The sequence below is a fragment of the Thunnus thynnus genome, chromosome 14 (genome assembly GCF_963924715.1).
Source record: "Thunnus thynnus chromosome 14, fThuThy2.1, whole genome shotgun sequence".
Classification (NCBI taxonomy): Eukaryota; Metazoa; Chordata; class Actinopteri; order Scombriformes; family Scombridae; genus Thunnus; species Thunnus thynnus.
Window position 1 is genome coordinate 22,278,012 of NC_089530.1, and position 25,181 is coordinate 22,303,192.

Consider the following 25,181-nt stretch of genomic DNA (forward strand, 5'->3'; position numbering starts at 1 on the left):
TCACAGATCGTATACTTTTCTTTAATAATTTTCCAACAGGCTACAAATCTGGTCGGCTCCACTGAAGGCTCTGTGAAACATCTGAAGTCAGTTTTTTCCAGCGTATGAATGACTGAGGTTTCCCAATCTACATCCATAGCTCAAACAATTGGTGCAAATACACAAACTGTTTTCTACAAAGTCCCACAAATAATCCTTAGATGAGACATTTACTATAATAATCAAATAACTACATTTACGCAGAGAATGAGGGTTCATTCCAAAATGAGACATTCATTAAAAAAAGTTGTGATGACACTTCAATGGTTGTTAACAAAAAAGGAGTGAAGATCAGTGAAGTTTTTCCTATCTTTGGCCTCAATAATGGTGATTTGTGGTTATTTTAAAAGTCAAATGTTGACATAAAAACAAAAAGAAAGCATTTTTACCTCAGCATTTTGAAATGGAAGGCGTCATATAAGAGAGACAGTATTGTTTATTTCTCAATAGAAAGAAATGATCATGTAACAGCAGATCACTATCTGAACCTATGAAGGTGAAGGGAAACCTCAGTGTTGTTGTAGGTTGAACTGTCTATGGTGACAGACAGGTAACAGTACAAATAACAGCCAGCAGAGGACGCCGACATCGGCATGTGTGTCAGTCTGTGTCTGTGCATTCAAAAAAAAAAATCAAAATACATTTGTCTTTTTCTCATTCATACTTACTAAAACATTTAAAATTAAGCTCATGATACAGACTTGAACCCTTTCACTCCAAATGAGACAAATATGCTGGTTTCATGTTTTACAGTGTGTCTTGCATTAACACTGCTTCTGTTTTATTTGTTAGGAAAAAAAAAAAAAAAGTCCTGAAAATAGTATTTGTACATTATAGCTGAAATCTGAGAAATGATCTGCCACTGCCCCCCCAAAAAATATTACTGAAAATGTCCTCAAATTTGCTTGAGGACAAAAAGTTTTCTTTCTGTAAAGAAATAAAAAAAAAATCAGCTGGAAACACTGCTACATTTGTTAAAATTTAAATTAAAAGAGTGTGTTTTACCTGTGTGTCTGTGTGATGTAGGAAAAATTTGGCCCAGTTGGCAGCTTCTTGATACTAACCATATGTAATACAAGTGCGCACTCACACTCTCATACACACACACACACATTCATGCACAGACAGGGAAAAAAAAGGAGCAGCACAGGCTCACATAAAAACATACAGGTTGTAAACAAAAGCTCTTTTTTTATCAAAGAGAGGAGTATAAAACTGCACTGCCACAGTGCGTTCTTGAAAAGCTCTATGGAGTGACCTACTGCATTAGAAAAAGCAACGAATGCAAACATAAAATGTGGGATAAAAAGTTTTAAAGGATTATATTACAAAGCCTTTTGGGGTCCTGAGTTTATCAAACATAAACCAAACAGACAAAAAGGCATATATCATATAAATACAGTAAGAATTTCAAAACCATAAACAAGATTTTTCAGACAAACTTTGACAGTTTTCCTGCTTGTCATCTTGGCCTCAGACTTCCAGCAGGTAAAAATAACTTTTCAACACATCCGTGACTATTGTTTGGGACAATACACATTATGTAGCAAACATGTTGCTGACAGCATGTTAAGAGTTTCAAATGAGGTGCTCACCACTTTGGAAAAGCAGCATCTTCCTGTAAAAAACATAAAATTAAACTTTAAAAATTAAACTTACAGTGAGGAAAACCTCCTTCAGTGTTCATATGGGCACCTGACTGTTGTTTTAAAACAGACTTGAAACATTGTGAACCTATCCTTCAAAATGTGTGTGTGTGATGCTCCAAATCGACGCCAATGTGCATCATCCCGAACTGGACACACAGATGTGAGGAAAACGGCTGTCAGGAGTGCAGGCTGCACTGTGTTGTGTGTTGTAGCGGGTTGACGGCAGGTCAGTTAAAATTTCAGTTCACATTTTAAGACCCACTCTTCCTCAAACTCCCTTCCTTTGCTTCCTTTGTGCCCTTCTGCTTCTTCTTCTTCTTCTTCTTCTGCTTCAGACCTCTGTGTGGATTACAGACTGTTATGGGCTAACGTCATGTGCTCAAACTTGAACCTTGAATTAAACCGGGTAAAGATGACACGTTTTGCTAAACGCTAACAAAGATGTACAAACTGGGAGCCATCCAGTGCAACCACAGTCTTCTACTGTTGGCCACTGGAACACTTGTGGGTTAAGTACCTTGCTCAAAGGCACCATGGCAGTCGCTACTAAGACAAACCTGGAATTTAAACCTTCTGGTAACAACAGGCTTCTCTTTTTAAACCTAATTCTTAAATTATTCAGAACATTTTAATGATCTTCCATTATTGGTCACGTAATAATTGTTACTATTACCTGATGATGTCATTACAGGCTGATTTAAAAAAAAAAAAAAATCAATTTTATCAAATCACTTGTGGTTTTTCCATGAGGGGCAGGTAGGACTTTAACAGCTGCTACAGATGCCTGACTGATCCATATTTGACATCAAAAAGACACAAAGAAAGGGACCAAGTATCACCTGGAACTGAACCCATCCAAAGTGTGTTGAGGGATTTTGGACTCGAGGCTTCAGTTTCAGTTTATTTGTGTCTATGAGGCTGATTGTAGCTCTGGCTTGAGTCCGTCACAAAGAGAAAAAGGAGGAAAAAAGGCCGAGGTCCTGATGCACACACAGCATTTTGAGGCAAAGGGTGTAGATCCAAAAATCCACCTGCTGTTTCTGTCATTTTACCAGCCAAATATTTATCTGCAGAACAGATATCTTAAGTACAGCTGGCTGCAGTGGAAACATTTACCAGCCACAGTCAAATTATACAAGCGCTTGGCTAGTGGTAATTTAAAACCATGATAACGAACAGAAGTTTCAGTCAAGAAAAGTTTGCTTTTGCTCCTGTTCCTCTTTTAAATGTGTCAGATCTCGACGTGGAACAAAAAAGGTGACGACCACGGTTGAATGTTGAAACCAACGCAGAGAAGTTTGTCAAAAAAGCTCCAACTGTGTGGTTGTTCAATATGATAAAAACCCGTTGCTGTGGTCTTAGTGTGAACATGAGTTGTGAGCAAGTGATTTTTCCTTCTCAGGTTTCTTCATTTGAACATTTTTTTCCAGTCCCACAGAGGTGAAGGTATGCACTATTTCACAAAATAGCAAAAATTAGATAAAGTCAGAAATAATAATCATTATTTTATGTACTGTAACAGACATATTTTCTTACGTGACTCCCTAAAATATATCTTCTGTGCCTTAAAGTCTCTCTAGAAACACAAAGGATAACTTTATTTTTTATTGTGTGTGTCTTGATGATATAACTGTTCCCTAAAGAAGATATTAAGCTTTAAATAGAGGCCTATTTGACTTCATTGACGAGTCTCTCGGGCCATCGTGGCTCAGCTCCACCTGGCTGATCAAAATTTGATTTTTCAACTCCGAACAAGTGAAAAACGAGCAGTGAGAGGTAAATACAAAGCTGCCTACATGTCATAAGAGTTATCCTGTTTCAACACAAACACTCAGCACAAATATTTGACTGCTGAAGAGGGTTAGAGCAGGGCTTTCTGACACTGTGGCCCCCCCTCCCATAGACAAAACTGAGACAAGCAGGAAGTATAACTTGAGCCTTGTATTTTTAGCCTGTATCTGTTTACATTTTTGTAAATTAGCACCACGAAACATCAGGCCGAATTAGCTGTTAGCAGTTCCTGTTTGCAAAGTACACATGAAGGTGCAGACAACTATCACCAGACTACTTTCATATTGAAGGAAACTTGAAAATGTGATGATTCTCAGGCAAGTTCTGAAGCTTTTTTTCTATGATTTTGAAGCAGATGTTTGTGATGCATATCTGAGATGATATACCCTGGAAGTTTAAGTCACATTGAATCTAAAAATATGTTTATCATGTCTGTGTTATATATGAGTTATGACTTAAAAGTAGGAGCGGAGCAATTGGACAGATAAGACCTTCTTTTCAGCATCTCCTTTCACTGGTTTCCACTAAGACAAGGTGGGAAGTAGCACCATCCACCAACTCAGTGCTGGTAAAATCTGAATGTTGCTGGCAAATTTTCCAAATCTACGAAAACACTTTGGTGGGGAAACAACCAGCCTTGTTTCCATCCTGCAGTGTAATTTGGCTGGTAAAACAACGCAACAGACTTCATGGGAAATATTTAGGATTTTGGATGGGATGTTGGAATCCGTCAGCCATGTTCACTGAGAGAGGAGAGTAAGTTTCCTGCCTTCGTCAGCAGCAGCAACAGCTCCTTCCACTGCTCTGGGTCATTGTGAGAGATTTGGCTGACATTCTTACCCAGAGCAGGTAGCAGTTCAACGCCTTGCTCGAGGACAGTCTGACAGGACATTTGGCCATAGCTGGATTCATCAGCTGCTGCGGGTCAGTCTCTGTAAGCACAAGTCTGGCCCCCAGATTCCCAGCAGACCTCTTGCGGCTTCTTACCGGCGTGGCTGGTGGCGGGACTGGCGAGGCAGGGAGGAAGGGCTGGAAGAGGAGGAAGGTGAGCAGGGTGACATGGACGCCAGGGAGGCTGTGGCGGCGGCGTCCTCGGCCTCCTCCAGCTCTCCTCCTCCGTGGAGCTCCTGGCTGACGCTGGACTGTAAGGCAGCCGGGGTCAGCCACTCTTTGGGCAGGCAGCTCTGGAGGAATGGCACGCAGGAGCTGAAGTAGGCCAGGCGGTTGACCCAGCGAGGGATCTCCCTGCCACACAGGATCTGGTGAGGAGTGGAAGAAAGAGAAAAATTGTTCTTGTAATAGCTGTCACAAGCTTCTACAGTTTAAAATTATCTTTATTTTACACTAGAAAGACATAGAACAGTGACTCTTACATGTTTTGTAGTTGAAATTAGACCTGTATTGTGGACACAACCAAGAACATTACAAGAATTAACGTATTGTTTTTAAGCAGACTTATATTGCTAGGTGGTTCATCAGTATTGCTCTTAAAAACAAGGCGTTTATGCATGGCAGGCAATGCAGAGAGAGCGACATGTGCCTCTACTGTAGCCATTCAACCATGTAACTAACCAGCTGCTTGTAGGTCTGGTTGGAGGAAGACCTTTCGAGTCTTTGGTGGATATCTCTCTGTCTCTCTCACCTCCTTTCCTTAACTGACGAGCATGCAGGCACAGGCAGCAATAATGTCAACGTAAGGGCTAATTATCATCACTTAGCGCTCAGTGCTACAGCATTACACAAGTGGCTTCCAAGAAACTCAAAGGGTTTTTAACACTCAAAGGAGCTTAATTGTGCTTTCATCAAAACATTTACCAAAGCTGCTTTTTAGGATGCATGAGCAGACAGGAGCAGTGGATTTGCATTTCAACCACAAAAATGTCTCACAAAGCGGTTGATTCTGCATGTTGTGCCACGTCATATGCAGCCAGCGAATGATACTATATTTTACACTGGTTTACTACTTACATTTATGCTGCAGTGACTGTTTTTAGGTTTGCCAGCTAGCAAGATTCCTCACCTCCTTCAGAGATGACTGTGTTGTGATGGGAATAAATCCAGGCTCTCTAAAATGCAAATCACTGTGGCTGCTTGCTGTAATCAGGACTACGCAGATGATCTCACCGATGAGCACAGCTTCAACTAGGGAGGAGGAAACCGGCGTCCACTAGAGAGAAGCAGCTAATCCATGAAAATCACCCGATGCGGTGTTCGACTAAAAATGGTGTAGCTGCGGAATTCGCACAGCAGTCATGTGCTCCTTTATCAGAAATACCTCTTTGCACACACAAACAAGCTTTTAAAATCACCATCAACATGAGCTGGTCTTGGTAGATCAGCTAGCTTTTTATAGCAGCCACTAAGGATGACTCCTGGTAAAAATAACTGACTCAAAGGCAAGAGAAGATAAAGAGAGGAAGCAAGAAAAGGGAGAAAAGAGGCATCAAGATAATCTTCGATCTTTTTAAACCTTTCCTCCATGCAGGTCTCCTTGAACCTCCATTAACTGGTTTTTTGACTTGATATCTGGTGAACATGTTAGCAAACAGTGGTTTATTTACACATTGTGCAGACACGGCGCAAAAATAGCATTCATTTGAAGTCCTATTTGCATCCACTTGATTAAGTCAATATCTGGCTTTTTAGCTGCAAGAATGTTCCGCTACGTTCACGAGCTAGTTGCTAAATCTGTCTGAACCAAAACAGTAAAGCTGTTGGTAATAAAACCAAAACAAGGAACTGAAAGACGCCAAAGGGCTTCACAGAGGGGAATTGAAGAATCAAGTGATGATTATCTGTGGTTTTATCACTACAAAACCACATTTCTCATAGGACATAGTGACTCGATTCATTGTTAATATAAAAATACTGGCAAGAGCAGCTTTAATAAGGGTCAAAGCTAATGACACATAATAGCAGAAGCCCCAAATATTTAATAGTTGATGCACATTCTTCTCTAGGTCTGATAAGTTAAATCACTCCATTCTCCACTACTGGCACCATTTTACTGGACTGTGATAATTTCATCCACTTTTAAGAGCCAGAATGGTGCTCTAACCTCTTCAATCCTTTAAAAAAAATACTCAACATACACAGCAAAGGGGAAACTCACCCACTGACAATCCAGTGTAACAGGTGGGACAAATTTTCAGTTGGAATTTTTTTAGTTTTTAAGGCCTTTGGGGCACATCAATGCACACCAGTGTCCTTCATTCCTGTGTTTAGTTTTGTGCTTTCCTGTCCAGCTGTCAGATGAACAACAGCACTGTGTATAAATAAATAATCTACCTACGTAGCGAAACGGCGCCAACGTGTCAGTCGGGTTACAGTACAGTTGATCTGCTTTTCAAAAAAGGAGGACTGACATCAGCGTCATGCACATCTGACGTTCTCTCTGGAGAATTAATTGTCATGCGTGATCTTTCAAATCGACAAGAACCATCTACGTGTCCAATCGGTTTCTCCTCGGGTCTCTCTTTAACTCACACGCTAATAAGGTTACAGTAAACCTGAAAAATCCTGAGGGCAAGACTGTCTCCCCCTGGTATGCTGTGTGTTGTGTGTGTGTGTGATTCTATATATTCTGCTGTAGATGTGATTGTTGAGATTGTGTGTTTTAATATAGATTTGCGTCTATCAAGGCGTGTTTGTGTGAATGTCTGCCTACGCATTAGTGTATTTATCTTGGCAAGTATGTTGACATGTTGTATGTACATCTGTGTATGTGATTTGTGTGTGTGTGTGTGTGTGTGTGTGTGTGTATGTGTGTGTGTGTGTGTGTGTGTTGCCATCTGGCAATGCATGTCTGGGCTTGTATCAGTGTGTCCTAATCCCCATCTCAGTGCTAGATGCTAACTGTAAGACTCCCTGCTCATTAGTCACACCAAGATAAGCCGATTTGAATCTACACACACACACACACACGCTTAACTGAGTGTTTTTTTTCTACACCTCATGTCAATTCAATTTAAAAGAAAAGGAGCGTATATCTGCCTGAACTTGCTGCAAACAGAACATGTGTGTGTGTATGTGTGCACCTACCTCTGACAGCGCTGAGGAGAAGTGGTTGCAGTTCTTGTGCATGAGGTGGTAGGCGTTGCCTTTGTACTCCTTCCCCATCTCCTCCACGATCCGCTCCACGTCCTCCTCCGTGAAGTCGGTGCTGCCCAGGACTATGGCTTCTCTGCAGAGACGAGGGTGTGGAGGCAGGTGTTACAACATATGACGAAACATCAAGAATGACTTCAGGACGTTGTTGTTTCAAACTTTGTTAAAATCCACATCTAAGTCTTAATATCCATGTTTCATGATTAAAAAAAACAATTCAAAAGCAGTTTGAGTTTTTGCTCCTTTCCAGCTTCGCCTTACAGTTGAACGCTGCGATATTTTCCACCATATTAGCAACGTAAAAACTAACTTAAAATTCCATAAAATTTTACAAACTAAAAAAGGTGGACGTTCCAAAAATGTTAAGATGAAAGTGTTTAAACTGACACAGTGCTTACAAATGTTTGAAAATATATAAAAACAGTAAAGAAAATCCTTTCAAATTTTTACCAGTTAAATTATACTGTCTACAGTTGTTTGCTATGGTGGTTTGAACCAAATTAATTAAAGTGACCGAGTCTAAGAAGTATGACGAAACAGATTTATAAATTAGTTGTGGTGCATACATGTTAGAAAAGCCTGATTTAATATTAAATGTACAGAAAATGCTAAGAAAAACAAGTGAAACTATGCTAAAACTCCTTTTCCAGATCAAATAAATGAGGCATCGCAGCTTTTCATGTGGATTTTACATGGTTGGTCTGTTTACTGGTTTCAGAACATTATGATTGATTGCAGTTTGACTGAGAGTTTGATTAAAGTGGCAAAAATACATTGCAGTGGATGATACACAGGCATTTGTCCCTGATCATTTATACTTATAGTCTAATGGCCTGCATGGAGACAGAAAGTGTCTATCCATTTGTGTGTTTGTGTGTATGTGTGTGTGTGTGTGTGTGTGTGTGTGTGTGTGTGTGTGTGTGTGTGTGTGTGTGTGTGTGTGTGTGTGCCAGGGAGAGTCTGTCGAAAGCCACGGGGCAGGTCAACTAGAGCAGAAGTAATACACAGCAGCACAGTAGCTCCGGGTAGACAGACGCACACAAACACAGACCCCGGGCTGATTATGGGATGGGAATCCAAAAATGTATTGAACTAACTGGGTGCTCTACTGTCTCAACACCACAACAGACTGAAATCCTCCAACACAGCACCAGTGTGAGAGAAATATCTCACATTTACAGGCTCTTTTGATTTCTGCAGTCCGGCTAAATCGACTTATTTTCAGCCCAACGCCTTTGCTTTTCTTGAGGTTTCATACGGTTGGGTTTTATAGGCGTAAAGATCATGAAACTTCCGCCTCATTTACTTGTATGCAGGGTCAAAAAATATTACATTGTACAATATAGTGTAGCCTAAACATTTGATATTTTAAAGCAAAAATATCAAAAATGTACTGTTTCTAAAATTTGAGGGATTGATGTGTCATACATGATAGTTAACCCCATTTCCTTGGATTTGGACTCTTGATTGGATAAAATAAGACATCTGAAGACATCATCTTGGACTTTAGAAGTTAAAACGGATATTTTTCCCAATTTTCTGACTTGTTATCAATAAAATGGCTAATCAAGGAAATAACTAGCAGTTAGTTGCAGCCCTAATGTAGACTGACCAGTCTCTTTACACTTTTATGCAACGTTTTTTTTTTTGTTTCACTCAATTTCCCCTCTTTTTCCCATTTCAAAGCCACAACATGCAGTATCACATGAAGAGCGACACGAAATTCCACTTTTTTCCTGCTTAATCTTCTGTTTTCTTTCACTCTGATTGTCCGAGTCAGCTGCCACTAACCGTGAAGAAATAAGTGTGAAATCAAAAGATGTCTGTCACATGCTGTACTCTCTCCACCGATGTGTTTTTTTTGAATCCCTCCTTCCTGTAGCAGCAGTAACTCATAGTCCTCATCACAGGAAGATACTGGTTTACTGGTTGACTGGTTGACTGGATACACAGAATAAGCCTGGAATCTCTGGCTTGCATTGTGAACAAATTAATGATTAGCTTTGATTTGACTGACTGGTGCTGTGTATTTTGGTGGGTAACACATGAACCCAACACGGCCTGGTGTGGATGACAACCCGAGCTTTATAAAGGTGTGAGAGGGCTTAGCATCATGAAATGTCAATCAAATGTCATACTTGTCATGTGACTTAAGGTACAGCTGGTGTAGCTGCCAGATGATGTGTATCCAGCAGTTCATGACTGGATGATTGGCTGACTGACTGACTCTGCGTCCCAAACCCATGCTACATACCAATTGTGACCAAATTAAGAACACTTAAACCAGACGGTATGTATACTAAATACGGAGGATTTCTGAATGAGCTGTGGACGGACAGGGACGAGGGAAAAGCTGTACGTGTTAAGGTGTACAGCCTCCTAGAATCTCATAAAAAGAAGCAGAAAAACTGACGACGGAACAGCTGGAAACATTTCTTTTTAATAATTGTCAGAAGATGAGGTGGCAGATCCTCTCATTTTCAAATATGCCGGTTGTCTGATGTGACGTCTGTCAGGGGAGGTTAGGTGTCCTTTCTGTTTGGTATGAAGTAGGCTTCATTTGTTGTATACTAACTGCAAAAACAGTATATTGTGATGATGAGAAGTATGTTATATATACTGTATATAATAAGTATGTAGTATGGATTTGGGACGCAGCGAGACTCTCTTGCTGGACTGTCTAGCTTAATGGCTAACAGACTGACTAACATGTGACCCGTGACTGACTGACTGGACTACTGACTGTGATGGACCAACTCTCTGATTCACTGATGAACTACTCCAGACACGGAAAGAGGACGTGTTCACACATGTGCAGTTGGAGCACACAGTCCATTGTCTAGGTGGCAGGTCGGGCGGGTTCGGGTAAGCTTACTAGAAAATATCGCATGGTCATGCAGGCGGGTCAAAAGGTGACAAAGCAGCGTTCCAAGTAAGTTATAAATAACTTACAGAAACATTGCGTGCAATAGGCTAGGCTGTGCATTATTAGTCTACTGTCCACCTTCTCTTCCCCTCTCTCTGTCGCTCTCTCTGCAACACTGCTCACTTTTCTGTAGCGTAGGCTAAAGGTGGCACGTTTGCGGGTCTTGCAGGTTGGGCGGTGCCGATTGGCTCTCCTAACAGGTCAGGTGGGTGCGGGTATTAAAAAACCCCTACCTGCATATCACTAGTGGCCGTAATTTTGTGTTGCACATGGATGGTCTGTGCCGACCCTTTGGACGTACAGTAAGCAGAAAAATTTACATTATACTGACCTTAGCAGCTATGACGATGAGAAGTATAATTGAGAAGCTTAAGAAGCTTAAAGAGCCAGACATACACACAGTTTTGTTTATACTACACTTGGTATTAGCATATGCGGTCGTGTCCACACATGTGCAGCTGTCGTGTAAGATCCATGTGATTGGAAACCCTCATGGACATGGGCAGATGACGAAATTTACGTAATGCAAACCCTCACAGCTAAGCAGATGTGAAAAGTACAGTTTGGGCTTGACTGCTTGACTTTCAATACATCCTGCTAGTGGCTATAAAACCATCCAGTGAACTGCCTGACAGATGCATGTGTACCGGGGGACTCAGCACATATAAATACCAAAATGTTCAATTACTTACTTGAACTTAAAGGTCTCGCCGAGTTCAGTTGCATCACCCGGTGTAATCTCAAAGATCCCTGAGAATGGGTACGGATGTCCGCCATAGGCAAACTCTAAACACACACAACATTAAAACGCATATTTCAACAACATGCAAAAAAGTCTCTCTTTGGTAAATAACCTCTAACCAGACAAGCTTGTAAGTGAAGATGCTGACGTATGTTTTATAAAAACAAGTGTAAAAAAAAAAAAAAACTTCTCTGAAACACCATCCTCAGGCAGTCGACCTGATGTAGGCGGTGTCGTATGTCTAAGTAACCTTACCTCTTCCATAGATCTCAATCCCTGAGTGAAAGACTCCGATGCCCAGAGTGCTGGTGAACTCATTGATCCAGTACTGAAGAGAAAGAAAGAAAAAACAAACAGAGACCCATTAAAGAAAAAGATGGACACAAGACAATGTCTTTGTATCTATTCAGCACTCCATTTTTAACTTTTCCTACTATTGTATATTCAAGTATGTAGCTCCTGTATATTTGTCACACTTAGTGCTTTAAGAAATATGTCCAAAACATTCATGTAATGTAGTCCACTATCTATTGTTTCAGTAGTGTAGTAATAGTCAATAGTGTTATGTTGTTGCTTTTTTTATGAAAGACTCTAAAAACAGTCAAGTAGTGAATTATTTCAAACATTCTTTATATAAACATACTCAAGAAGCCAACACTAAGCACACCAAAGCACAATCCATATCAACATATGACTTAATCTGAAATATATAACATAAACTTGAGATCATTGTACTAACACCACAGATGGTAGTTGAAGAAGCCTTATCCATGTTTGTTTGGCTTGTTGGCTTGAGTCACTGTCTTACTGTGCTCTGACGTTTACATTCTCATGTATGAAATAACTACCTAAGTCAACAAAATGCCAAATCCATAGACAACACATCAGAAGAATCAGATAAAATAGACCTGATGCACAGAAATACAGTCACACACTGAAGTAATCTCTCCGGCTTATCGTTCAGTGATAGCCGGTGTTTTTCTAACACTCCACCATCCTGTGATCTGAGCTGGCTGAAATGAGATCTGTGAGCCTCTGATGTTTACACATGATCTTTTACACACACACTGACAACAAAAGACACATACAAACACGACAACGAGCGCAGACAAAATCAATAATTGATCACAGCAGCACTGATCTCTGACATTACCTTCCATCTTCTCAGTACTGCGCCGTGTGTCTTTCTAATATCCTGTGGCTACAAGGTGATTGGCCGGGCTGTTGCTAGGCAGACTCAGTTTGTGTGAAAATGATTTATTATCACAGAGGACAGAACGTGATGTGACATCTCCGGAATAACTCAGTAAATCTAATAGGGTTGCACTGATTCGATCTGCGGGGTTGGTAAAGGGGCAAATACTGACCGTAATAAGTAGATCAGACATCAAAATTCAGTGTTTCTGCTATAAGTTTCATGTGTTAAAGGATAGGTTCAGACTTATTTTCAAAATCTGTCTGAATATAATACTGACGTGCCGATATGAGACGCTATATTCCAAAGTTACAGTCTGTCAAGTACAAAATTCTCCGGCTTTTACTACTCAAGACGTGCTCAGAGGAAACTTTGAAGTGTTTCTTTTTTTTTTCCTTTACAGATCTGTGTTTATGGACACTAATATTTTGATAACAACCCGCTTCAACCCTTGTTGGGAGTGTTTTGGGGTCGATCTCCGGCTGTTCTTGTTGTCTTGTTTATCTGGTGTGTTCTGAAAGAAACAAGCGACGAGGAAACGAGCAACAGATTTCCTCTGAGAGATCCTGAAAGGACTTTTAACACGGCAGCAATCCCTGCTATCATATTTCCTCATATAAAAAGGAGTCCATGAGTTCCACATGGTGACGTAAAAAAAAAGAGACCCATTATTGGATTGATAATCAGTAATGGAAGAGAAAAGTCAGATAGGTGTATCCCTAAAAAGAACAATATATTGGCTTACATTTTCACTACCAATTAAAAGAATCACTCACCTAAACAATGAAAACCAGAGTGCTCTTCTCAATGCGTGGTTCTGTCTATCTGCACACGCTGCCAGTGTTCATCCAAATTTGCAGATAATCAATCAGGTTTGGTGCAAAACTGTCATGTGAATTGAACACACTTAGTTCATGTAAACAGAGTCTAATATTTAATCAACATGGGTGTGATCTTGAATCAAATTTTCCAGGCGTTTGTTTCCGTCTTTTACATTTCCTCTGCACACCAGAGATCCTAGAGTATGATCCTGATTGATTTGATTTAGCGAGCTGGTTCGGCGCTGATCACAAACCACATGGTTGTTTTTATTGTTATGAATATGGAGCTGAATCAGGTCGAGTGGTTAACATGTATTGTGTGCAGTCCTCCTTCATGTTTAGAGACCATTTGCATAGCAAATCATATTCAGCAGCTTGATAAGAGCCTGACAACCACAGCAACGTATTAAAAACTATTCTCCTACTTCCTGTCGGTTGTTATGCAGTTATGTAGCTGTGCACAATCAGTGGTGGCAGAGCTGGAGGTTGTCGCTACACATCTGCATTGCAAATTGTTCCCTTTGTACACTGTGTGTAACAGTTTAAACACAAAGTGTGATCATAAGATAATGAAGACACTGTATCGGCTTGTGGCTGTTTGTGTTAAGATCCAGACAGAGCAGGAATGATGAGTGAGTTGAGGTAAAGTTTTTTTTTTCTGAGTATTTTTCACACAGTCAGGTTCAGGACTCTGTGACTTGAGCTGTTTACCAACAGTTGCACATAAAATTAGGTAATAATTCATTAGTATTCAAGTTTATGCTGTTGTACTGACGGTGAGTAATGATGGAGAGAAGTTTCACAGCCAAGCTTTGAAACAAAAATGAAAACAAAAGCAACTGTGATGGATTAACTATCTCTCTGTTTAAGTTTTGCTTCTCTACAAGTTGATATTCATCCTTTACGTGAATGAAAGTGACTACAAAGAAGGTAGGAAGGAATTTATAAATCTAAAAACAATTGAAAAGTTATTGAAAAGAATATATGGAACTTGTTTGAACTGGGCTGCAGAAACATGCAAAACAAACTGTGTATATGTTAGTTTCATTTGTCACATGCTGCCATTTTTCACCCGACAGCAGGATTTCTTTTGGATGCATGAGGTAAACCCACACCATCAGACCCTGACGTTCCAATGACACGAGCACTTGAACTCTTAATTGCTACCTCCTGGAAAACAGCGACTCCTAAGTGATGACCTCATAATGCACCAGTGCAGCCAATAAAATCATCATAAATTTTTCAGGTGTCCCGCCTTTCTTCTCATTGTCTCAACACAGACTGCCTTTCTCTACATACTAATAGCTCGTAGATTTATACTGAAGATTGACCTCTTGATGACCTGTCTTAACAGAAAATACATAATGAAGTAATGATACCATTTAAAAAAGGTACATTTAAGAGTCTGTCTTTCCTTTGTTGTGGCACCACTTTGTGAGATAAATGTGCTCTTACATTCACACAGCTCCAGACAGTAGCACCGTGTCAGTGCTTGCAAGTAATTATTGGTCACATCTTGATAAAACAGCATTTCTACGGTGAGTGCTAAAAGTGGGAGAACTTAACTCTACACTGCTGAACAGAATTTCACATTCACTTCAATGAAACTGAACAAAATCATGTGAACGCATTGGGTTTGTTTTTTTTTGAAAAACTGAATCCAGTTCGTTGTCAACGTCTGACACTTGTCTGACGTGACCTCAATGAGTAAAACAAACAGGCTTTGAATTAAAGCAGGTAAAGGTGAGTCAGCTCAGCTCTCATCCTGTGCATAATCTGTCTCAGAGAGGAAGGAAAAATGATGAATGTGGACTTTAGTTTTTTAGAGAACTGAATTAGTGTTTCTAGTGATTTAAACAGTGAGCTCAATACGCATGTTCACAGGATAATGGCTACTTCAGATTTGAATATTTATCCCTCCCAGTGTTATGTAATTCTGATGAATAAATGCAGTAAATTCAATTAATTAGAGATAAGATCGCTGAGCCAAAAACGTTTGCTTGTGTAACGTTTCAGCCCAGTGTGTCACACAGCACGCTGCAGAGTATGTTTCCTGACCTACATAAGGTTTGCACACACACACACACACACACACACACACACACACATATGCACACACACACACACACACACACACACATATGCACAAAGACTGCAAGAGTGGTGTGGCTTTATTTTTTGTGACATTGTTTACTAAAATAGGGAAAATCCCATTCAGATCTACTTAATTAAACTTAAAAACAAACCATTTTTCCCCCCTTGTTTTATAATGTTCCACATAAATTCTATGACTCAACTATAATTTGTAAAATATTTTGTTGACAACTCCAGAGGGCTCACCATGAAGTCCAAAAACAACGACCTCTAAACATCCCCAGAATGACCTTTTATTTCATGTTCTTATGCTGTATGTATACATGGACGCAGAGGCTGCAACTATTACTTTCATAATAGATTAATTTGCTGATTATTTGTCAGAAAATGTAAAAAAATAAAATAAAATACCCATAACAATTTACCAGAGCCCAAGGTTACATCTTCAAATGTCTTGTTTTTTCTGACCAAAAGTACATATTTTGCATATTTTAAGGAATTTTCTTTTCATGTAATCATGAACAATTATACAGTGTAATTTCTCCCGTAATAAAATTGTTTTTTTAAACCATTTTTTGAGTAAATTAGGAATTTAAAGAGCAGATTACGTGAACACCAAGTTACTATAGTCCCTTTGCTTTCTGCAGTGTCGGGTAATATATTTTTAATCAATTCAATTATTAACGGCAATTAACCAGTTACATCCCTAGTATACACAACAGAAAACCAGAAAATATTGACATTTGAGTAGCTGGAACAAGAGAATTTGGGGCAATTTTGCTTAAAAAATGACTAACAATGAAAAAAATCAATCAAAATCGTTGCCAAACAATTTCCTCATCAATTGATCGACTTATTGTTTCAGCTCTACATAACACTACAGCTCATCCTGTGGTTCCTAACCACTGGCAAGTTTTTTTTTTAAGAACTGAGCAAAAATGTCATTACTGAATCCCCATTTGTAGCAGTTTTGTGTTTTTTTTTCATTGAGTTCGAGGATTATAGCCGTCTGTGTCTACAACAGCTGGTTCTCAAAGTCTGAAGAGAAGCCTCGGCCGATGTAATCTGCTGCATCAGCTCGAGAGTTTTTCCTCACTGCTTCAGTACTTTTCTCAAGGGCTTTTTCTAAGAAGAGAGAGCTTTAGAGAGGTTCAGGTGCAAACCTAACCAGTTCGATGAATCCTGTCCAGACAACTTAACACTCAAAGCATCCAGACAGCATTTAAGTTGCGACATAAAGCCGAAGCTACCAGAGACCCAAAAAGCCACAACTGACTTTTTATACAAAGGGAAGACTTTAACACGACCAGAAGCTTATTCTGCTGTTGCACTAACTCTAAATCCCTCTGAGCACAGTGTCAGTTAGATGTTCAAACACAGTGTGTGGGGTAAAAATATTTCAAGCAAGTTAATCTGCAGGAAAAAGCAGATTGCTTGCCTGTCTGCCCACAGGATTAACAAAGAAAGCTAGTTTAGGTCGCTACTCTTCCTCCTCCTCCTCCTCCTCCCCCTCCTCCTCCTCCTCCTCCCACCCAGAGGTGAAATAAGACTCTTATCTTATCCCTCATTACTTTGAAGCTCGTTAAAACCTGCCTCCTCCACAGCACAGAGAGAAAAGGCTGAGTGTGTGTGTGTGACAGCAAAGTTGTGTGTTTATGAATGAATTAAAAAAGACAGAAAGAGGGAAGAAGGGAAAGACAGAGAGATGGATGAACAAAGAGAAACTGGATGCTGCTGTTAAATGCCCGGATACGTACTCATCCCACACTGTGCTGTATATGTGAGCTGTTTCCTCAATAGCATCTCTGACTGTGTTAAACAGAATAATTAGCGAGGAGACACATCATGTGCATCACTGCTTTGAAACTCAACAGCAAAAACATTTTGACTGAAACCAAACTGAAAAAACATTTAGGGAAGGAAACGACTACCGGCCACAAGCCCAGTGCTGATAAATTTGTGCTGTGTCAGCAATTAACAGTCTGCACTGAAGTCTGTTCTGCTCTAGTAAATGTATTTTTAGCCAAAAAAATCATTCTTAGCCAACCTTGTTCTCAGTGCGTAAATCAAAAAGTTAATTTTGGACACAGCACTGCAAAGATAAGATGATTTGATTTGCTCCAGCCTCTGATCATGAAACTACAATTGAAAAAGAGGAAATGAGGACGCCCTGGTGACCTAGACATTAAGGCGCCGAACATGAATCTCGTCCCCGGTTTTGTTGCTGACCAACTCATGATAAGTTAAAGTAAAGTGGATGAGCTTTGTATAACTTATTATCGTATAACTAGAATTTGTATTTTGGTTCATTTGGATCTATTCTGCAACTACGGAGCAACGTTTTATTCCTGACGGCAACAAAGAAATGCTACAGATACGTTTAAACTCTGTTTTTACAGTTGTAGCCACTGTAAGCTTACACTGCAACAACAGATGAGGCTCATGGGTACTGTAGTGCCATTTGACCAAACTGACATAAATACATTTTCAGAAACATTTATAGCTGACGGCCGAAACATTAAAACACTGGGTGTTATGGATAAAATCTTAAATCACAGTATGTACAGTATGATATACAGTCAGGATTTACCGCAGTGTTTTTTAGCAGAGGTTGACTGAGAGACCACCTTCACTAACATAAAAAAATTATACCTTCCTATTAAATAAAACATTAACTTTCAGGGGGAAAAAAACAGCTGAGGTGCTGTTTCATTCACCGAATGTCTAACTAAAACTAAACTGATCACTAGATGAGATGCTGGCTGTTTTACCGCCTTGCCTGAACAGTTTCTGATGAGTGATATAGGAAAGTTTTTTTTGGAAATTCAACTGAGAAATTGTTGAAAATAATAAGAGGGGAATGTATGTTTTTGGTTAAACCAGTGAATTAAATACCTGATGAATCAGGTTGCATCAGTGCAATGTTGCCATAAAGCAGTCAATCAATGATTTGCAACCAGAGCTGCTATTAGTCGATTAATCAATTAGTCAATCGAAAGAAAAATAAGCTCCTACAATGTTTGATTAATTGTTTAAATAATATTTCAAGGAGAAATGCAAAACATTTGATGGTTCTGTGTTCTGAATTTTCTGCTGTTCTTCATCTTACATCATAGTAAATTGAATATTTTGGGATTTTGGACTGTAAACATTTATTGACGTCACCTTGTGCTGTAGCGTATTGTAATGGGCAATTTTCACTGTTTTCTAATGAATTATTATTAAACCAAACAATCAGTCGATTAATTAAGAAAATAATTGGCAACGGCCATCAACAGTGGCCTAAGACAACCAGAGATATTAACTACCTCACTATAGATAAGTATATTTTCTTAGGATTGACAGATTGCCATCATTTCATAGTTTATACTCTCTTATCACTCAACCCTAACTTACCTGTTTGAGTTTCTACTTCTGTGTTTCTGTTGTGCAGGATTATTGAGAGTAGACATGCAAAAGCTCCTCCCATTACACCAAATTACACCTGCAGTGGATGCTGTGGTGTCCCAGCATGCTCGAGTACACTCCTAACTTATTACTTTTGTATTGGCACATAATACTTTGTAAGCTAAAGGTTATAAAAGCACAACTGGAATCGTGACACACACACAGAATACACCGACCTGCCCTGCTGTGAGTGTATCTACTGTAGCTACATGACGGCGTTACACCTAATACCCTAACACTAACACACACACACACTCAGAGATACAGTAGACCACAGAGCTGGCTGGCAGGCAGACAGGTGGTGTACAGATAATGCTGTCTCATTAGAGCAGCGTACTAAAGCACTCAGAGCTGGCCAGGAAATCCACTTAGTAAAGATGGAAGCGGGCCGGCGGGGAGGACCTGAGAGAGTGGGAATTGTGGAAGGATAAGAGGGGGGGGGGTGTCTTCTCCGGTCTGCACAGATATTCCTGAAAGTCATGTGACACACTATTGATCCTCAAAACAGAAAAGATGAATTAGCCTTTTCATCTGCCTTTTTGAGTACATGTCAGGTAGATCCACACGCAAAATGCTCTCATCTTGCCACCATGCTTCACCTCTGGCCACGACCGGGCTGCGCTTCAGTTCATTCATTTCACTACATGCTGTTAACACTGTCTTAACCTCTGCCATTATCTGATCTTCACAGTTTCCTGACTTCCTCTTAGACAAAACAGCCAGTCATCTAACCAGTCACTCAGTCGATCATTAAGCCAGTCAAATAAGCATTGCATCATAAAACACAGCCTCCTCATTCATTTCAATGAGTCCTCTAGGTTAATACGGTAGAGTGATGCTGCAGAGGGATCCGGCGAAAGAACTCAGGATCAAATCTGGCAAAAAAAAGTTCATTCTAGCTCAAGTTTTGCTGTAGTGCGTCCATCCAGCAACACACTGAGTTGGCCAATAAAATGCAAAATGAACATACCACATAGTATTGCACCAACTCTACTATTTACCACACAACCGCTAGTAGAAAATTACTGCTGACATAATACCATATCTTGAGTCGTTAGATATGGCGTCATGGGAGTAAAACCACGGAGCAGTCTCTTTGTGTCTGATAAGTCTTTTAAGTTGCAGGTGGATTATTCAACCGGGATTTCTTTGTTTACACATCATTTTGCCAACACCTGCAGTAACAAGCACACGACATCACAGACCCATTTCTCAACCTAAACTTGAATCATTAAAGAAATAGTTTGACATCTTGAGAAATAAATATATCAGCTTTATTGCCCAAGAGTTTAAATGAGAAGCTTGGTGCCACTCACATGTCTCATGTCTTGAGGTATGGAGCTAAGGCGATGATGATTAGCTTAGCTTAGCATAAGGACTTAAAGTACAGTATAGGGAAAAGCTAGCTGGACTCTCTCCAAATTGAAACAATAAGCCTCCTAGGGCCTCTAAACAGTTTTATTTGTGCAACAGCGGCCAGGCCATGGATGCATTAAGGAGAGCTGGATGGTGTATTATAAGATGGTGCCCTATTCAAAAAAAACAAACCCTTCATGCATCCAGCTTTCAGGCATAAAAATTACCCAGATACTCTGCACCCTTCCACATTTTAGGGCCCACAGAGCCTGAGCACTGGAGTCCTTCTTCAGATGAGCTGGTATGCATGTCCAAGACTTCTGCTGGCTGAGCCGGCTGACTTCCTGTTGGCTCCCTGCACACATGAATGGACTTCTAATAAGGAAAACAGTCATTTTGATGTTCAAAAGATTATTTACAGCAACAACTTTCTATTGGGGAAAATGCTTTTACAACCAGTGCGTCTCACGTAATGATCCTGTAAACTGCGATACCACGACGCGAAAATCGCTTCCCAGAGCCGTTCCTGGTAGCTTGGGTCAGGCACAATGACTTCTCTCTTACCTGCATACTTCACAGGACAGACATGAGAGTGTTATCGATCTTCTCATCTAACTCTCGGGCAAGAAAGTGAACAAACAGATTTCCCATTGACCCTTGTCAATCAATAGTCAGAGAGGAGCTTTCTGTGTGTCGGCCTGACTCGCTGTGAACAAAGAGTGAATCTACAAACTTAGTCACAATGTGACTCGACTAGTCAAGAAAGCAAATCAGTCAAACAGCAAATCAATTGAACTGATCTGTATGTCAAAAAACAGATGAAAATGTTACAGTGGTTGGTTGAAATATCAAAACATTTGGGCGCCATCACCCTCTGCTCTTTTCTTTTCTGTAAGTCAGTTATTAACCAACCAGCAGGCCGCAAGCACGGAGACAGTCCGTCAGCCATACAGTTGCTTAGTCAGTTAAGCAGCCAATCAGGCAGTCAAACCCCCAGCGGCTAGTCACTTTTCTCACTAAAAGTACTCATGTCTGAACACGGTGTGATCGATAGACAGAGGAAGTGTTTAAAGCAGAGGGATGAATGAATGGACCGCAGCCATCGTCTCATTGTCTGCAGGGCTGAAACTCCACTGTGAACAAGCCAATATCTTGTTCCCACAGTAGCACGCACAAAAATACACCAACACTGACAATAAGCATGGGCGTGAATAAACCTACACACACACACACACACACACACAGACACACCCATGCAAGTAACTGTAAATGCAAGTTACGCCTGTGTGTGTTAGATACAGTATGTATGAGTGGCCTCTGTAAGCTTTTGCGTGTTAAAGTGGGCAGAGGGCCCCCGCAGCCATTCACATGAATGGAAGTGAGACACTAATGTGGACGGTAAGTCAAGTGAAAAAAACAAGAGGAAGTGAAAGAAAGAGAGGGGGAGGAGAGAAGAAAGAGAGAGAGGAGGTAGGAAAGAAAAAGAGGAGGTTATGACAGGAAAGGATGAGGGGCGAAGAGAAAGAGAAAACAGGAAGGAAAAGAGGAAGGAAGGCTGGGAAAAAAAAATGCAGTAATGAAGTGGATAAATATGAGCAGGATCAGTACTTACCAAAGCCGACTCCTGACTCCTGACTTCAAACAGTGTGTTACGCTACTATAGATACTGTTTAATGACTATAGCTCTCAGTGTTGACCCATATAAACGACCTGCCACCCTATGGCCTGTGATGACATATCAGCCATCAGCTAAAAGGGAGCACAACAGCAATAAATCAGGTAAAAATAGGAGGAAATCAGGAGCTGGAGAATAAGTGGATCTTCATATTGAGTCAGGAACAAAGATATCATGTTCCAGAGGGGAAGACAAACAGGATTTGGCATGTACCAACCACAAAGGAGTCTTGATATCATCTGAACTTTTACAAGATTAAAAAGGATGGAAAAAAAAAAAAAACGAGGGACAAAAAGCTTAGTGGCCATTAACGGAAAGTTGTGGTTTTCAAAAAAAAAAGTCTCAAAGCACATTATAAACATAAAAACTGTCCCCTTCCTGTTGTATAACCCTTAACAAGACCATTTCTATTTTAAGTGTAATCCGTCCACCGCGGGGGAATCCATATCAATCAATGATTCATCAACAGATCCATTTCCAGCCCACCCCTCCCTACTGACTCATCCCCCCTGCGTGGTGACAACATAGTGACTTTAACCTCTTTCAGCCTCGTTCAGTAACACAGAGACAGGCAAAGAGACTCTGTCGTTCATTTGTACGTTTCTGCACAAGAGAAGTGTGCAGTTTACTTTCACATCCACTTGTGGTTTGATGTGCACTACCATGTTTTCCTGTTTTGGTCCTGAGAGAACTGAAACCCTAAAAAGCAAAAGCCATGGTCCGCTTACAAACTGACACTGGCGAATTAATTTCAAAGGAAACACATGAAAGACTCTTTTGTTTTACTGATCACTGTAAATGTTTCACTTCTGTCACTGTTCTGTTTTGGCTACAACTGCTTAAAAAGTCCGATGAGAAGCATTTTGCTCCACTCCTAATATGGAGATCCAGTATTATCGAGACAAGGCAACATTACATGTGTGAGCAAAGGTGTGTTTGAGACAGCTACGGGCTTCAAGTTGTTTTTCATTCTTAAAACTTTTTGCACCGCTTTCCTTGGCCCCACTTTGTCAAGAATTTTTTTGCAGTTAATTCAGCCTCACTCTGCCGTGATCCATTGTGTATTTTGCTGGAAAATAACCGAGGGAAACAATTTCTAAAGGTGAAATTGTATTAAAATTCAAGATTCAGGAGCTTTTATTGTCACATGCACGTCAACACAGCAGATGGCAACACTGAAAGCAGTGAAATTTGGCTTCTTCAAGCTCTAGTTCTAATTAGATTATATAATAAAATATTTACAATTATAATAAAAGAAAAAAAGTTGAGAGAGAGGAGAAAGATGAGAGAAATGAATTAAAATATATATAAATAAACATTATATTGCACAAAAGTGACAACACACAAAAAAATGAGCAGAGTTTGGTGTTGTGGATGTATGCTTGGTGAGTGTTACATACAGTAATCATTTGTAAAAGATCTTCAATCTTTGACTCTCATCTTTGCATATCTGCTGATAATAGTGCTGGGCAATATATAGGTATTATATCAATATTATAACAGCGAAGGGGGGTTTCCTCACCAGGTGTCAAACCCCAGTCTCCCAGACCATGGATGACTACGCTAACCAGTGAACCAAAGGATCAACCCTTTGGTCACAGCCAGCGCATCTAGTCATCTGTGTTTGTCACATTACAGGAAGCACGTCTCTGCGCTTCAGCTTCTTCGAGCTCCCTCACGCCTGTAAGCAAATGCGCCTCTGATGGCCTCAAGGTGACAATGCAATGCAATGCAAGGAGGGTCCCACACCAGGTCTCAAACCCCAGTCTCCCTGACCACAGACGACTGCACTAACCAGTAAGCAAAAGGGTCAACTCGTTGGCCAAGGACTGGCGCGTGTAGTCATCTGTGGTTGTTAAAATATTGTGATATGAGACTAGATATCGTCTTAGATTTTGGATATTGTAATATCGTGATAAGTGTTGTCTTTTCCTGGTTTTAAAAGGCTGCAATAAGTGACATAATTTTTGGACCTTACCAGACCAGTTCTGGCTGTAATATTATTTGCCTTTACCCACTTAGTCATTATATCCACATTATTAGTGATTATTCATCAAACATCTCATTGTGTAAGTATTTTGTGAAAGCATGAATAGTAATCACTACAATATTGTCGCAATACTGAGGTGGACAGAAATCCCAGTGTACAGCCTGTATTTTCAATCAGGTGCTGGTCAGTTGCACGAACATCTTAGGTGAAAAAATTAAAATCAAAATTAACCACCGCACACTGAAATAACTTAACTGTCACTATTGATATAATATCAATATATTGCCCAACCCTGAGCGAACCTGAAGAAGCTACAGGCAAAACGCGTTGTTCACTCCTAGGAAAGTCACAGTAAAGTAATTTCAGTGTGCGGTGTTTAATTTTGATTTTAATCGATATCGAGGTATTTGGTCAAAAATATCGTTATATTTGATTTAGTCCATATCGCCCAGCCCTAGCTGATAACTAATGTAGCGTTAAATCACCTTTCTATAATGGAGTTTGGCGTTGCCTCCTGCCATTGTTGATATAGATGTGTAAGTTAGCAAATAAGTGCTAAAAACATACATCTTTAACCAACCTCTATCTTTCTACTCACCATATCATAGACGTTTAGGATGATCGGCTCGTTTGCCATCACTGGCATCAGGATTTTCTCCCCCCCGTTACGTCCCTTCTTCTCTGCGGGTCTTCCTCCTCCGCACACCCCCCTCCCGATACTACTCCTTCCTCCGGTGCGAGATCCGAACTCTCGCCCTCCCAAAAATAGACCCTACTCCTCCCCCTTTTATTCCTGGCACTTTCACGACAGATGATCAGCTTAATAATTCACAACCCGGTGTGAAAAACGTCTCGGGTAGGAGGATATTTACACCGTCCAACATCTGACTGGCTTTGTCCAAATATCGCTCCCCCCTCCTCCTCAGCGGCGGCGGTTGAGGACAGAGGAGCCACTCGGTTGTCAAAACGAACTGACTTGCTAAACCCGTTCAAGCTACGTTACCGAGGTCGAAGTGAAAAAAAAAAGGCGGACTTCACAGAGGCAATTTTATCTTCTCCGAAGCGTTTTGGCACGGAAAAAAACGCAAATTCATTTTCCCGGACGAACTATTCCGCGAAATGACATCATGTTGAGATATCAAAACGTAATTTCCTCAGTAAAGATGATTCGCTACTCCCTTATTAGCTAGCTAACGGTAGCGCTGAAAGCTTGCAGGCAGGATGCGACTGACTGCTGGGAGAAAATTGGACAGTGAGAGTGGGCAGAACGGAGATGTGCGATGACTCCACGCTCGATTAATCGACCTTTGACGCTCTGAGCATTATGGGTAATGTCGTTCTGTTGTTAA

At 40.4% G+C, this 25,181-nt stretch overlaps 1 protein-coding gene across 2 annotated transcripts; it reads right to left on the minus strand.

Moving 5' to 3' along the window:
- Positions 1-25,101, minus strand: desi2 (desumoylating isopeptidase 2). 2 transcript variants are annotated; one of them, XR_010931376.1, is made up of 6 exons: positions 24,431-25,101; positions 11,510-11,582; positions 11,205-11,298; positions 7,521-7,662; positions 2,528-4,738; positions 1-2,027 (listed from the first exon to the last, which is right to left on the minus strand). XR_010931376.1 is itself a non-coding variant. In XM_067610601.1 (5 exons), the coding sequence occupies exons 1-5, from the start codon at positions 24,476-24,478 to the stop codon at positions 4,463-4,465; spliced, it is 633 nt and encodes a 210-aa protein (XP_067466702.1). In that variant the 5' UTR covers positions 24,479-25,101; the 3' UTR covers positions 1-4,462. The 2 variants fall into 2 exon arrangements, 1 of the variants encoding a protein (XP_067466702.1); XM_067610601.1 differs by having other exon boundaries at positions 1-4,738.
- Positions 25,102-25,181: the final 80 nt, after the last annotated feature.